This window comes from Coregonus clupeaformis, unplaced genomic scaffold (assembly GCF_020615455.1).
Source record: "Coregonus clupeaformis isolate EN_2021a unplaced genomic scaffold, ASM2061545v1 scaf0003, whole genome shotgun sequence".
Taxonomy (NCBI): domain Eukaryota; kingdom Metazoa; phylum Chordata; class Actinopteri; order Salmoniformes; family Salmonidae; genus Coregonus; species Coregonus clupeaformis.
This window is the reverse complement of record NW_025533458.1, coordinates 1,916,277-1,932,963: the sequence shown is the minus strand read 5'-3', so window position 1 is coordinate 1,932,963 and position 16,687 is coordinate 1,916,277. Positions and strand designations below refer to the sequence as shown.

At 42.2% G+C, this 16,687-nt stretch overlaps 1 protein-coding gene across 1 annotated transcript in view; it reads left to right on the top strand.

Annotated features, from left to right (window-relative positions):
* etnppl (ethanolamine-phosphate phospho-lyase) overlaps positions 1-16,687 on the top strand; it is a 44,532-nt gene that overhangs the window by 21,498 nt on the left and 6,347 nt on the right. The window contains exons 10-12 of the mRNA XM_041868268.1: positions 7,966-8,055; positions 8,760-8,890; positions 9,055-9,125. Coding sequence (XP_041724202.1) covers positions 7,966-8,055; positions 8,760-8,890; positions 9,055-9,125 — 292 coding nt within the window. The remainder of the gene's footprint in view (positions 1-7,965; positions 8,056-8,759; positions 8,891-9,054; positions 9,126-16,687) is intronic.

The window sequence follows — 16,687 nt, the reverse complement described above, 5'->3', positions numbered from 1 at the left end:
ATCCTGCAGTGCAAACGTGTCCCCCTGCTTAAGCCAGTACATGTCCAGGCCCATCTGAAGTTTGTTAGAGTGCATTTGGATGATCCAGAAGAGGATTGGGAGAATGTCATATGGTCAGATGAAACCAAAATATAACTTTTTGGTAAAAACTCAACTCGTCGTGTTTGGAGGACAAAGAATGCTGAGTTGCATCCAAAGAACACCATACCTACTGTGAAGCATGGGGGTGGAAACATCATGCTTTGGGGCTGTTTTTCTGCAAAGGGACCAGGACGACTGATCCGTGTAAAGGAAAGAATGAATGGGGCCATGTATCGTGAGATTTTGAGTGAAAACCTCCTTCCATCAGCAAGGGCATTGAAGATGAAACGTGGCTGGGTCTTTCAGCATGACAATGATCCCAAACACACCGCCCGGGCAACGAAGGAGTGGCTTCGTAAGAAGCATTTCAAGGTCCTGGAGTGGCCTAGCCAGTCTCCAGATCTCAACCCCATAGAAAATCTTTGGAGGGAGTTGAAAGTCCGTGTTGCCCAGCGACAGCCCCAAAACCAGATACCAGCAAAGTGTGTGAAAACCTTGTGAAGACTTACAGAAAACGTTTGACCTGTGTCATTGCCACAAAGGGTATATAACAAAGTATTGAGAAACTTTTGTTATTGACCAAATACTTATTTTCCACCATAATTCGCAAATAAATTTATTAAAAATCCTACAATGTGATTTTCTGGATTTTTTTTCCTCATTTTGTCTGTCATAGTTGACGTGTACCTATGATGAAAATTACAGGCCTCTCTCATCTTTTTAAGTGGGAGAACTTGCACAATTGGTGGCTGACTAAATAATTTTTTCCCCCACTGTATATATATTCATATATATATATATATATATATATATATATATATATATATATATATATATATATATATATACAGTGAAGGAAAAAAGTATTTGATCCCCTGCTGATTTTGTACGTTTGCCCACTGACAGGATTTGCATTTTAATGAGGGAAATAAGTATTTGACCCCTCTACAAAACATGACTTAGTACTTGGTGGCAAAACCCTTGTTGGCAATCACATAGGTCAGACGTTTCTTGTAGTTGGCCACCAGGTTTACACACATCTCAGGATGGATTTTGTCCCACTCCTCTTTGCAGATCTTCTCCAAGTCATTAAGGTTTCGAGGCTGACGTTTGGCAACTCGAACCTTCAGCTCCCTCCACAGATTTTCTATGGGATTAAGGTCTGGAGACTGGCTAGGCCACTCCAGGACCTTAATGTGCTTCTTCTTGAGCCACTCCTTTGTTGCCTTGGCCGTGTGTTTTGGGTCATTGTCATGCTGGAATACCCATCCACAACCCATTTTCAATGCCCTGGCTGAGGGAAGGAGGTTCTCACCCAAGATTTGACGGTACATGGCCCCATCCATCGTCCCTTTGATGCGGTGAAGTTGTCCTGTCCCCTTAGCAGAAAAACACCCCCAAAGCATAATGTTTCCACCTCCATGTTTGACGGTGGGGATGGTGTTCTTGGGGTCATAGGCAGCATTCCTCCTCCTCCAAACACGGCGAGTTGAGTTGTGCCAAAGAGCTCGATTTTGGTCTCATCTGACCACAACACTTTCACCCAGTTCTCCTCTGAATCATTCAGATGTTCATTGGCAAACTTCAGACGGGCCTGTATATGTGCTTTCTTGAGCAGGGGGATCTTGCGGGCGCTGCAGGATTTCAGTCCTTCACAGCGTAGTGTGTTACCAATTGCTTTCTTGGTGACTATAGTCCCAGCTGCCTTGAGATCATTGACAAGATCCTCCCGTGTAGTTCTGGGCTGATACCTCACCGTTCTCATGATCATTGCAACTCCACGAGGTGAGATCTTGCATGGAGCCCCAGGCCGAGGGAGATTGACAGTTCTTTTGTGTTTCTTCCATTTGCGAATAATCGCACCAACTGTTGTCACCTTCTCACCAAGCTGCTTGGCGATGGTCTTGTAGCCCACTCCAGCCTTGTGTAGGTCTGCAATCTTGTTCCTGACATCCTTGGAGAGCTCTTTGGTCTTGGCCATGGTGGAGCGTTTGGAATCTGATTGATTGATTGCTTCTGTACACAGGTGTCTTTTATACAGGTAACAAGCTGAGATTAGGAGCACTCCCTTTAAGAGTGTGCTCCTAATCTCAGCTCGTTACCTGTATAAAAGACACCTGGGAGCCAGAAATCTTTCTGATTGAGAGGGGGTCAAATACTTATTTCCCTCATTAAAATGCTAATCAATTTATAACATTTTTGACATGAGTTTTTCTGGATTTTGTTGTTGTTATTCTTTCTCTCACTGTTCAAATAAACCTACCATTAAAATTACAGACTGATCATTTCTTTGTCATTGGGCAAACATACAAAATCAGCAGGGGATCAAATACTTTTTTCCCTCACTGTATTTATTCAAATAGCCACCCTTTGCCTTGATGACAGCTTTGCACACTCTTAGTATTCTCTCAACCAGCTTCACCTGCAATGCTTTTCCAACAGTCTTGAAGGAGTTCCCACATATGCTGAGCACTTGTTGGCTGCTTTTCCTTGTCATTGTCCTGTTAAAAACAAATGATAGTCCCACTAAGCCGAAACCAGATGGGATGGCGTGTCGGTGCAGAATGCTGTGGTAGCCATTCTGGTTAAGTGTGCCTTGAATTCTAAATAAATCACAGACAGTGTCACCAGCAAAGAACCCCCACACCATAACACATCCTCCTCCATGCTTTACGGTGGGAAATACACATGCAGAGATCATCCGTTCACCCACACCGCATCTCACAAAGACGCAGCGGTTGGAACCAAAAATGTAAAATATGGACTCCAGACCGAAGGACAGATTTCCACCGGTCTAATGTCCATTGCTTGTGTTTCTTGGCCCAAGCAAGTATCTTCTTCTTATTGGTGTCCTTTAGTAGTGGTTTCTTTGCAGCAATTCGACCATGAAGGCCTGATTCACACAGTCTCATCTGAACAGTTGATGTTGAGATGTGTCTGTTACTTGAACTCTGTGAAGCATTTGTTTGGGCTGCAATTTCTGAGGCTGGTAACTCCAATTAACTTATCCTCTGTAGCAGAGGTAACTCTGGGACTTCCATTCCTGCGGCGGTCCTCATGAGAGCTAGTTTCATCATAGCGCTTCATGGATTTTGCGACTGCACTTGAAATGTTCCGTATTGACTGACCTTCATGTCTTAATGTAATGATGGACTGTCATTTCTCTTTGCTTATTTGAGCTGTTCTTGCCATAATATGTACTTGGTATTTTACCAAATAGGGCTATCTTCTGTATACCCCTCCTACCTTGTCACAACACAACTGATTGGCTCAAACGCATTAAGAAGGAAAGAAATTCCACAAATTAACTTTTAAGAAGGCACACCTGTTAATTGAAATGCATTCCAGGTGACTACCTCATGAAGCTGGTTGAGAGAATGCCAAGAGTGTGCAAAGCTGTCATCAAGGCAAAGGGTTGCTATTTGAAGTATCTCAAATAGAAAATATATTTTGATTTGTTTAACATTTTTTTGGTTACTACATAACATATGTGTTATTTCATAGTTTTGATGTAGAACATTGTAAAAATAAAGAACCATTGAATGAGTAGGTGTTCTAAATCTTTGACCAGTAATGTATATACACTGCTCAAAAAAATAAAGGGAACACTTAAACAACACATCCTAGATCTGAATGAATGAAATAATCTTAATAAATACTTTTTTCTTTACATAGTTGAATGTGCTGACAACAAAATCACACAAAAATTATCAATGGAAATCAAATGTATCAACCCATGGAGGTCTGGATTTGGAGTCACCCTCAAAATTAAAGTGGAAAACCACACTACAGGCTGATCCAACTTTGATGTAATGTCCTTAAAACAAGTCAAAATGAGGCTCAGTAGTGTGTGTGCCTCCACGTGCCTGTATGACCTCCCTACAACACCTGGGCATGCTCCTGATGAGGTGGCGGATGGTCTCCTGAGGGATCTCCTCCCAGACCTGGACTAAAGCATCCGCCAACTCCTGGACAGTCTGTGGTGCAACGTGGCGTTGGTGGATGGAGCGAGACATGATGTCCCAGATGTGCTCAATTGGATTCAGGTCTGGGGAACGGGTGGGCCAGTCCATAGCATCAATGCCTTCCTCTTGCAGGAACTGCTGACACACTCCAGCCACATGAGGTCTAGCATTGTCTTGCATTAGGAGGAACCCAGGGCCAACCGCACCAGCATATGGTCTCACAAGGGGTCTGAGGATCTCATCTCGGTACCTAATGGCAGTCAGGCTACCTCTGGCGAGCACATGGAGGGCTGTGCGGCCCCCCAAAGAAATGCCACCCCACACCATGACTGACCCACCGCCAAACCGGTCATGCTGGAGGATGTTGTAGGCAGCAGAACGTTCTCCAGACTCTGTCACATCTGTCACATGTGCTCAGTGTGAACCTGCTTTCATCTGTGAAGAGCACAGGGCGCCAGTGGCGAATTTGCCAATCTTGGTGTTCTCTGGCAAATGCCAAACGTCCTGCACGGTGTTGGGCTGTAAGCACAACCCCCACCTGTGGACGTCGGGCCCTCATACCACCCTCATGGAGTCTGTTTCTGACCATTTGAGCAGACACATGCACATTTGTGGCCTGCTGGAGGTCATTTTGCAGGGCTCTGGCAGTGCTCCTCCTGCTCCTCCTTGCACAAAGGCGGAGGTAGCGGTCCTGCTGCTGGGTTGTTGCCCTCCTATGGCCTCCTCCACGTCTCCTGATGTACTGGCCTGTCTCCTGGTAGCGCCTCCATGCTCTGGACACTACGCTGACAGACACAGCAAACCTTCTTGCCACAGCTCGCATTGATGTGCCATCCTGGATGAGCTGCACTACCTGAGCCACTTGTGTGGGTTGTAGACTCCGTCTCATGCTACCACTAGAGTGAAAGCACCGCCAGCATTCAAAAGTGACCAAAACATCAGCCAGGAAGCATAGGAACTGAGAAGTGGTCACCACCTGCAGAACCACTTCTTTATTGGGGGTGTCTTGCTAATTGCCTATAATTTCCACCTGTTGTCTATTCCATTTGCACAACAGCATGTGAAATGTATTGTCAATCAGTGTTGCTTCCTAAGTGGACAGTTTGATTTCACAGAAGTGTGATTGACTTGGAGTTACATTGTGTTGTTTAAGTGTTCCCTTTATTGTTTTGAGCAGTGTATATAAACCTGCATTCGGAAAGTATTCAGACCCCTTGACTTTCTCCACAATACCCCACAATGACAAAGCACAAACAGTTTAACAGAAATATCACATTTACCTAAGTTTTCAGACCCTTTACTCAGTACTGTGTTGAAGCACCTTTGGCAGCGATTACAGCCTTGAGTCTTCTTGGGTATAACGCTACAAACTTGGCACACCTGTATTTGGGGAGTTTCTCCCATTCTTCTCTGCAGATCCTCTCAAGCTCTGTCAAGATGGATGGGGAGCATCGCTGCACAGCTATTTTCAGGTCTCTCAAGAGATGTTCGATCGGGTTCAAGTCCGGGCTCTGGCTGGGACACTCAAGGACATTCAGAGACTTGTCCCGAAGCCACTCCTGCGTTGTCTTGGCTGTGTGCTTAGGGTCGTTGTCCTGTTGTTAGGTGAACCTTTGCCCCAGTCTGAGGTCCTGAGTGCTCTCGAGCAGGTTTTCATCAAGGATCTCTCTGTACTTTGCTCCATTCATCTTTCCCTTGATCCTGACTAGTCTCCAAGTCCCTGCCGCTGAAAAACATCCCCACAGCATGATGCTGCCACCACCATGCTTCACCGTAGGGATGGTGCCAGGTTTCCTCCGGACGTGACGCTTGGCATTCAGGCCAATGAGTTGGTTGTTGGTTGACTTGGTTTCATCAGACCAGAGAATCTTGTTTCTCATGGTCTGAGAGTCCTTTAGGTGCCATTTGGCAAACTCCAAGTGGGCTGTTATGTGCCTTTTACTGAGGAGTGGCTTCCGTCTGGCCACTCTACCATAAAGGCCTGATTGGTGGAGTGCTGCAGAGATTGTTGTCCTTCTGGAACGTTCTCCCATCTCCACAGAGGAGCTCTGGAGCTCTGTCAGAGTGACCATCGGGTTCTTGGTCACCACCCTGACCAAGGCTCTTCTCCACCGATTGCTAAGTTTGGCCATGCTGCCAGCTCTAGGAAGAGCGTCTGTGGTTCCAAACTTCTTCCATTTAAGAATGATGGAGGCCACTGTGGTCTTCGGGACATCAATGCTGCAGAAATGTTTTGGTACCCTTCCCCAGATCTCTGCCTCGACACAATCCTGTCTCGGAGCTCTACGGACAATTCCTTCGCCTCATGGCATGGTTTTTGCTCTGACATGCGATGTCAACTGTGGGACATTATATAGACAGGTGTGTGCCTTTCCAAATCATGTCCAATCAACTTAATTTACCACAGGTGGACTCCAATCAAGTTTTAGAAACAGCTCAAGGATGATCAATGGAAACAGGATGCACCTGAGCTCAATTTCGAGTCTCATAGCAAAGGGTCTGAATACTTATGTAAGTAAGGTATTTCTGTTTTTTATTTTTAATACATTTGCAAAAATATGAAAAACCTATTTTTACTTCGTCATTATGGGGTATTGTGTGTAGATTTATAAAGAAAAATATATATTTAATCCATTTTACAACAAGGCTGTAATGTAACAAAATGTGGAAAAAGTTAAGGGGTGTGAATACTTTCCGAATACACTGTATATATATATTTATACTCCGGACTCCAACATTGCTCGTCCTAATATTTCTCTATTTCTTAATTCCATTATTTTACTTTTAGATTTGTATGTATTGTTAGATATTATTGCACTGTTGGAGCTAGGAACACAAGCATTTCGCTACACCCGCAATAACATCTGCTACATATGTGTATGCGACCAATAACATTTTATTTTATTTGACAGACACACAGGGAAAAACGTCCACTGGCAAGAGATATCAAGTAGGCCTACTCACTTAACTAAGGGGGAGAGAGGCTTATCATCTGAGCCTGATACTGACTTCCTCATATTGCGATAGCTTAGAGCTCTACACATTAACCATTTATCATGTATTTGGGTGTCACCATTGTGTTTCAGTATTTGCAGATATACAACATGAATAATGTCTTTGTTCAGAAAAATAATAAAATTGGGTTTTAAACAATATGGTAACGTAAAGTTTGGGGCAAGTAAAAGCTTTAATCTGACACTCAATAATTTGACTAAGTATTACAAAACATTTTGTGTATACTGAATAAACCACTGATCTATATACCAATATACACAATACCAATGCTTTTACCACTAGTAGTGATGGGCACCAATACTGATAATTTGATATGGCAAGGCATATTGTGATATTGGTTGATCCTTCCTGTTATCCTGTTATCCTTCCTATTATGTAAAAATACTAACTTGACTGCTACTGCATGCACAAAACCCTTCTAACAGGCTCTCAACTTAGCATACTTAATTGGCTGCTAATGTTATGTTATAAAATGTTATGTGCAATTAACGGTAGATAGGCTTCCCATTCTATTCAAACTGGTTGAGAAGGTTTTAGACTCCTTTAGGGAAAGTCCATACTGATATCAGTTGCATCTTTCCAGTTGGTGCCTATCACTCACTATTACAATACGCCAATGTACATATCCAGTGTCAAATCCAATGTAGTCCTGTGTAGCTCGGTTGGTAGAGCATGGTGTTTGCAACGCCAGGGTTGTGGGTTTGTTTCCCACGGGGGACCAGTATGAAGAAAAAAAAATGTATGGATAAGAGCGTCTGCTAAATGACTAAAATGTAAAATTTACCCTGAAACCAATAGAGGATTCTTAGAAATGCAGCTGGTAACAACATGTTTAACATGACAGAGTTTCAGAAAAGCTCTGTGTGTGTCAGGGGTCAGACTGTGATGATGTAATGTCTGATAGGGGTCGTGGCCTGTTTGTTGGGGCGGAGCTTGTGAGAGATCGGGTGAAACTGACCCCTGCTACAGCGGAAGCCCAGGACGTCATTTACAAGTGAGTGAATCATTAAGCCCTTTTTAGACATTTATAAAACTTACATTTTAGCATATGGTCAGTTCTTAAAATGAGATAAAACACAGTTTTTAAAATGTCTGCACATTTATCAAGCTGTGTAAATCACACATAGAAGCATGTTTTATCAGTTAGAATAATGTTAAATCAAATAGCACATTTTCAAATCAATTTTAAGGTTTTTAATTCAGAATTTGCCATGGATTCCGACGTATGCACAACTTAGGATCAGTTCTGTGAGTATTTTAGAGGCCCATGTTGGTTTAGGTTTCAAACATCACATGATACCGGTGACGTGTCATATTGTAATGATCTCAATAAAAGTTAATAAATTGAGCAATCCAGAAGCACACATGAACTACGTGCAGTTATATGAGCATATTAAGACCGAAAACCATTGGGCACGTCCTCCTAGTTGTAGTGTTACCACAATGGTTATGTAAATGTTTGGGCATACTCATCATTGCCAGCCATCTCAACCCCATTGTAAACATGGCTATAGTTGGCTGTACTATAGTAAACTAAACCATAGTATGTTGCTCTTGGGGGATGAAGTCAAGAAACATATCTTCTCTTGAAAATGTGAATTGTAATTGACCAAGAAGAGACTTGTAGACCCAGAACAGATATTGCAGTATGCTAGTTTCATTAGGACAAATATGGAGTTCCAAGCTCTGTCTCCCCAGACTGAAGGAACAACACATCCTGCTAAGTGCAGATGGTCCTCACCGCAATGTCCTCAAATTCAAACCACCCATGTGCTTCTCTGAGGAGGACGCCGACATGGTCGTGGAAAAGATTGACCAGATTCTCACAGGTACTCTTAATGCCCTCTGTGTTTGTGGGCTGTTGTCTGGAAAGTAGCAGAAACCACATCCTTCTTTCTATCTCGTCCATTATTCAAAATGCTTGTAGTGTAATGTCACTGTGGTGCCACGGCAAGAAGTTTTATTATGAGTCATTTTTTTTCTTTTTTTACAGACATTGAGAAGGCGTTAGGGTTACAAATGCCCTCCACAGTACATACAGAGAATGGAAGCAGTAAGAGAAATGTAAGTATTGCCCAGTTCATACAGGCCCTAGCTCCTTCCCCTCAATCCCTTTGGCATTCACATATCTAATTTTAGCAGTACCAGTGTGTCGCCAGTGATTATGTTAATGTTTGTGTTATTTTTTGGGAACTGTGTTTCCATAGCTAGGGCTGACACTTAGGACTTGAGAAGAGCAGAATCAACAAACTCTGCATCATCTACAGTGAGGGAAAAAAGTATTTGATCCCCTGCTGATTTTGTACGTTTGTCCACTGACAAAGACATGATCAGTCTATAATTTTAATGGTAGGTTTATTTGAAAAGTGTACTTGATGGCAAAACCCTTGTTGGCAATCACAGAGGTCAGACGTTTCTTGTAGTTGGCCACCAGGTTTGCACACATCTCAGGAGGGATTTTGTCCCACTCCTCTTTGCAGATCTTCTCCAAGTCATTAAGGTTTCGAGGCTGACGTTTGGCAACTCGAACCTTCAGCTCCCTCCACAGATTTTCTATGGGATTAAGGTCTGGAGACTGGCTAGGCCACTCCAGGACCTTAATGTGTTTCTTCTTGAGCCACTCCTTTGTTGCCTTGGCCGTGTGTTTTGGGTCATTGTCATGCTGGAATACCCATCCACGATCCATTTTCAATGCCCTGGCTGAGGGAAGGAGGTTCTCACCCAAGATTTGACGGTACATGGCGCCATCCATCGTCCCTTTATGCGGTGAAGTTGTCCTGTCCCCTTAGCAGAAAAACACCCCCAAAGCATAACGTTTCCACCTCCATGTTTGACGGTGGGGATGGTGTTCTTGGGTTCATAGGCAGCATTCCTCCTCCTCCAAACACGGCGAGTTGAGTTGATGCCAAAGAGCTCGATTTTGGTCTCATCTGACCACAACACTTTCACCCAGTTCTCCTCTGAATCATTCAGATTTCAGTCCTTCACGGCGTAGTGTGTTACCAATTGCTTTCTTGGTGACTATGGTCCCAGCTGCCTTGAGGTCATTGACTAGATCCTCCCGTGTAGTTCTGGGCTGATTCCTCACCGTTCTCATGATCATTGCAACTCCACGAGGTGAGATCTTGCATGGAGCCCCAGGCCGAGGGAGATTGACAGTTCTTTTGTGTTTCTTCCATTTGCGAATAATCGCACCAACTGTTGTCACCTTCTCACCAAGCTGCTTGCCGATGGTCTTGTAGACCATTCCAGCCTTGTGTAGGTCTACAATCTTGTCCCTGACATCCTTGGAGAGCTCTTTGGTCTTGGCCATGGTGGAGAATTTGGAATCTGATTGATTGATTGCTTCTGTGGACAGGTGTCTTTTATACAGGTAACAAACTGAGATTAGGAGCACTCCCTTTAAGAGTGTGCTCCTAATCTCAGCTCGTTACCTGTATAAAAGACACCTGGGAGCCAGAAATCTTTCTGATTGAGAGGGGGTCAAATACTTATTTCCCTCATTAAAATGCAAATCAATTTATAACATTTTTGACATGCGTTTTTCTGGATTTTGTTGTTGTTATTCTGTCTCTCACTGTTCAAACAAACCTACCATTAAAATTATAGACTGATTATTTATTTGTCAGTGGGCAAACGTACAAAATCAGCAGGGGATCAAATACTTTTTTCCCTCACTGTATACAGTTGCGTTGTGAGAAGGTGGTAACCCATGTTCACAGTTAGCCATTGTTATTTAAATGCTAGCTGAAAAGTACTAGTGGCCTCGCCTTGGTCCCCAGTCAGAGCAGGTCATTAACCATAATGGTGCATTTACACTAAAGATTTACCACACACCAGGGTGTCACCAGTGTTTTATGTTAATGTCCTCTAGTCAGTCCCTCTAGGATTCTGTGATTGCCCATTTTTGGGCAAAATTAACAATATCCAGCATATTATATCACTTCCCATTTACCGCATAATATGGTTAAATCAAGCCACACATCAAACTTTTTCCCACGTCAGCGCATTTTTGCAACAAATTGGACAAAATCATTGCATATTGCCATGCAAACTGTCAGAATTGCCGCAGCAAAACCAAGTATTTTTGCCTGCAAATATCACAAAAAGTCCCCGCAAAATCTTGGAAGGACTGTCTAGTGTAATTGTTTCCATCAGGAGTGTGACACTAAAGACTTGGGGCGAGCAGAATCAACAACCTCTGAATCAACAAGAGAGTTGCTTTGTGAGAAGATGTTAAAGTTCAGTTAGCCATTGTTTATGTAATTGCCAACTGAATAGTACCAGTGGCCTTGCCTTGGCTTCAAATCAGAGCAGGTCCGCCGGAACCATGGCCCACAAATCAATAAATAATAATTACGTTATACATATCTATGTACACATCAATTACACAATACATGTGAATCATATGAAACAAACATATTCTTCAGTAGAAAAGGCCCTCTAACATCCACCTGAATTGCCATAACTCAACGAACTTTAAGGACTTTTGGAGTTTATTCCACATGAGCAAAAAAACTAAAAGCAGATTTACCTAACTTCGGTGGAGATTGAAGGGATCTCCAGGGTTAGTCATCGCTGAGTCCGGGTCTGGTAACTAATACGTCTGAAGGCTAACAATGAAGTAAGGTATGGTGGAAGATCATGCAAAATGGCTTTATAGACAAAAAGAGCGCAATGTTTCGATCTACTGAGGAATCATTGTGTAAGACAAATCAGAAAGGCTAAATCTGATTATTATGTAATTGACCTTTCGGATTGTAATGGGAACCCGGCTACATTCTGGAAAACTGTCAAATCCCTGAAGGGTTCTACTTCCTCCTCTCTGCCACAATTAATTCATTCAGACACTCGCCTCTTTATGGAAAAAAATGCCATCATTGATGCATTTAATCACCATTTTATTTATCTTTGAAAGAACTTCTAAGCCTATACACAATTATATTAGGCTGGATGCTGATAGGGGAAACTTGTGGAATGATCAGAGAAATAATAGTCAAACCTTTTCTCCATAAATGCGGGGATATTATGATCTTAATAATTATCGCCACATTTCAAGGCTTCCTTGTCTAGCTCAGATTCTTGAATCCTTGGTAAATGTACAACTTTTTTATCTGAGAAATGTATTTTGAATGTAAACCAATCAGGGTTTAGGCCTGGGCACAGCACTATTTCAGCAACCACGTTAGTTGTTAATGATCTTGTCAATGCTTTAGACACTAAAATGAAATGTGCTGCTTTTTTTGTGGACCTGTCAAAAGCATTTGATACTGTTGATCACACTATTTAAGTACATAAAGGTGGTCAGGGGTCGTTTTTGGGACCTGTTCTCTTCACTATTTACAGTGAATTGCAAAAGTATTCATCCCCCTTGGCGTTTCTCCTATGTTGTTGCATTACAACCTGTAATTTAAATGGATTTTTATTTTTATGTGTTTCATGTAATGGACATACACAAAATAGTCCAAATTGGTAAAGTGAAATTAAAAATAAAAATTTCTAAAAATGCTAAAAAATAAATAACGGAAAAGTGGTACGTGCATATGTATTCACCCCCTTTGCTATGAAGCCTCTAAATAACATCTGGTACAACCAATTACCTTCAGAAGTCACATAGTTAGTTAAATAAAGTCCACCTGTGTGCAATCTAAGTGTCACATGATCTCAGTATATATACACCTGTTCTGAAAGGCCCCAAAGTCTGCAACACCACTAAGCAAGGGGCACCACCAAGCAAGCGGCACCATGAAGACCAAGGAGCTCTCCAAACAGGTCAGGAACAAAGTTGTGGAGAAGTACAGATCAGGGTTGGGTTATAAAAAAATATCTGAAACTTTGAACATCCCAAGGAGCACCATTAAGTCCATCATTAAAAAATGAAAGAAATGGCACCACAACAAACCTGCCAAGAGAGGGCCACCCACCAAAACTCACGGACCAGGCAAGGAGGGCATTAATCAGAGGCAACAAAGAGACCAAAGATAACCCTAAAGGAGCTGCAAAGCTCCACAGCGTAGATTGGAGTATCTGTCCATAGGACCACTTTAAGCCGTACACTCCACAGAGCTGGGCTTTAGGAAGAGTGGCCAGAAAAAAGCCATTGCTTAAAGAAGAAAAATAAGCAAACACGTTCGGTGTTCGCTGAAAGGCATGTGGGAGGCTCCCCAAACATATGGAAGAAGGTACTCTGGTCAGATGAGACTAAAATTGAGCTTTTTGGCCATCAAGGAAAACACTATGTCTGGCGCAAATCCAAAACCTATAATCTCCCCGAGAACACCATCCCCACAGTGAAGCATGGTGGTGGCAGCATCATGCTGTGGGAAACTGGTCAGAATTGAAGAAATGATGGATGGCGCTAAATACAGGGAAATTCTTGAGGGAAACCTTTTTCATTCTTCCAGAGATTTGAGACTGGGACGGAGGTTTACCTTCCAGCAGGACAATGACCCTAAGCATACTGCTAAAGCAACATTCGAGTGGTTTAAGGGGAAACATTTAAATGTCTTGAAATGGCCTAGTCAAAGCCCAGACCTCAATCCAATTGAGAATCTGTGGAATGACTTAAAGATTGCTGTACACCAGCGGAACCCATCCAACGTGAAGGAGCTGGAGCGGTTTTGGGGGGGATGAATAGTTATGCACGCTCAAGTGTTCTGTTTTTTTGTATTTTTTCTTGTTTGTTTCACCCCCAAAAATATTTTGCATCTTCAAAGTGGTTGGCATGTTATGTAAATCAAATGATACAAACCCCCAAAAAATCAATTTTAATTCCAGGTTGTAAGGCAACAAAATAGGAAAAATGCCAAGGGGGGTGAATACTTTCGCAAGCCACTGTATATGAACACCATTGGTCAATCCGTATTTATTTTTTTACTTAATCTATATGCGGATGTTACTATTTCCCCGACTGCTGATCTGCCTGTGTCAAAACTACAGTCAGATTTTATATGCAGGAATCCCTTGCTGATTTAAATTGTATGCTTAAGACGGGCAAAACGAAGTACATGTTGTTTTTAAACTCTCGTTCAAATCAACTACATGTTCACTCATTAGATGGTTCTCCAATCGAACGTGTTCACACACATAAATACTTAGGCATTTGGATTTATATGGATTTGACGTTTAAAAAACATATAGATAAGCTGATTAAGAAGCTAAGATTTAAAGTTGGCCTTTCCTACAGAAACAGATCGTGCCTTTCTCTAAGCAGTAGGATGCAGATTATTCAGTCAACCTTTTTATATGTTCTTGATTATGGTGATATTGTTTATCAAAGTGCAGCTGCTACTACTCTTAAACCTTAGGATGCCATCTACCATAGTGCCCTTCATTTTGTTACAGGTGACAGTTTTGATACTCATCACTGCATCCTGTATCAAAAGGTTGACTGTACTTCGCTAAAGAGCCGTAGATCTCTACATTACTACCTTTTTGTTTACTAGGCCCTACTTCATCAACTTTTGTCTTATCTAACTGCTGCTGAAGTATACACACCTGAGTTGCCTAACCCGTTCACAGGATATTTTAACTCTTGAGGTTCCTAAGGTCTTCACCGGGCTAGATAAATCTGCTTTTAGTTTTAATGCACTGTATTGCTGGAACAAAATTCAAAATGCATTTCATCTTGATGTTCCGGTGCCATTCAGGCAATTTAAAGTATTGATTTGGGACTTATTTGTGGAGGAATGTAACTGTTTTTCTGGGTGATTTGTGATGTTTTTTTTGTTAGTTTTTTGCGCTTCCCATGACTTTGTTTTTGTATTTTAATATATATACAGTACCAGTCAAAAGTCTGGACACACCTACTCATTCAAGGGTTTTTCTTTGCCTTGATGACAGCTTTGCACATTCTTGGCATTCTCTCAACCAGCTTCATGAGGAATGCTTTTCCAACAGTCTTGAAGGAGTTCCCACTTATACTGAGCACTTGTTGGCTGCTTTTCCTTCACTCTGCGGTCCAACTCATCCCAAACCATCGCAATTGGGTTGAGGTCGGGTGATTGTGGAGGCCAGGTCATCTGATGCAGCACTCCATCACTCTCCTTCTTGGTCAAATAGCCCTTACACAGCCTGGAGGTGTGTTTTCGGTCATTGTCCTGTTGAAAAACAAATGATAGTCCCACTAAGCGCAAACCAGATGGGATGGCGTATCGCTGCAGAATGCAGTGTTAGCCATACTGGTTAAGTGTGCCTTGAATTGTAAATAAATCACAGACAGTATCGTCAGCAAAGTACCCCCACACATCACACCTCCTCCTTCATGCTTCACAGTGGGAACCACACATGCGGAGATTATCCGTTCACCTATTCTGCGTCTCACAAAGATACGGCGGTTTAACCAAAAATCCACCGGTCTAATGTCCATTGCTCATGTTTCTTGGCCCAAGAAACTATCTTCTTCTTATTGGTGTCTGATTATTGAATCAGACCATGAAGGCCTGATTCATGCAGTCTCCTCTGAACAGTTGATGTTGAGATGTGTCTGTTACTTGAACTCTGAGAAACATTTATTTGGGCTGCAATCTGAGGTGCAGTTAACGCTAATGAACTTATCCTCTGCAGCAGAGGTAACTCTGGGTCTTCCTTTCCTGTGGCGTTCGTCATGAGAGCCAGTTTCATCATAGCGCTTGATGGTTTTTGCGACTGCTCTTGAAGAAACGTTCAAAGTTCTTGAAATGTTCCGCATTGACTGACCTTCATGTCTTAAAAGTAATGATGGACTGTCATTTCTCTTTGCTTATTTGAGCTGTTCTTGCCATAATATGGACTTCGTGTTTTACCAAATAGGGCTAACTTCTGTATACCACCCCTACCTTTTCACAACACAACTGATTGGACACACCTACTAATTCCAGGGTTTTTCTTTATTTTACTATTTTCTACATTGTAGAATAATAGTGAAGACATCAAAACTATGAAATAACACATATGGAATCATATTAACCAAAAAAGTGTTAAACACATCAAAATATATGTTATATTTGAGATTCTTCAAAATTAGCCACCCTTTGCCTTGATGACAGCTTTGCATACTATTGGCATTCTCTGGAGCTCTGTCAGAGTGACCATCGGGTTCTTGGTCACCTCCCTGACCAAGGCCCTTCTCCCCCGATTCCTCAGTTTGGCCGGGCGGCCAGCTCTATGAAGAGTCTTGGTGGTTCCAAACTTCTTCTATTTAAGAATGTTGGAGGCCACTGTGTTCTTGGGGACCTTCAATGTTGCAGAAATGTTTTGGTACCCTCGACACAATCCTGTCTCGGAGCTCTAAGGAGAATTCCTTCGACCTCATGGCTTGGTTTTTGCTCTGACATGCACTGTCAACTGTGGTACCTTATATAGACAGGTGTGTGTGTTTCCAAATCATGTCCAATCAATTGAATTGACCACAGGTGGACTCCAATCAAGTTATCGAAACAGCTCAAGGATGATCAATAGAAAGAGGATGCACTTGAGCTCAATTCCGAGTCTCATAGCATAGGACCCGAATACTTATGTAAATAAGGTATTTCAAAAAATTCTAAAAACCTGTTTTCACTTTTTCATTATGGGGTATTGTGTGTAGATTAATGATTTTTATTTATTTAATACATTTTATAATAAGGCTGTAACGTAACAAAATGTGG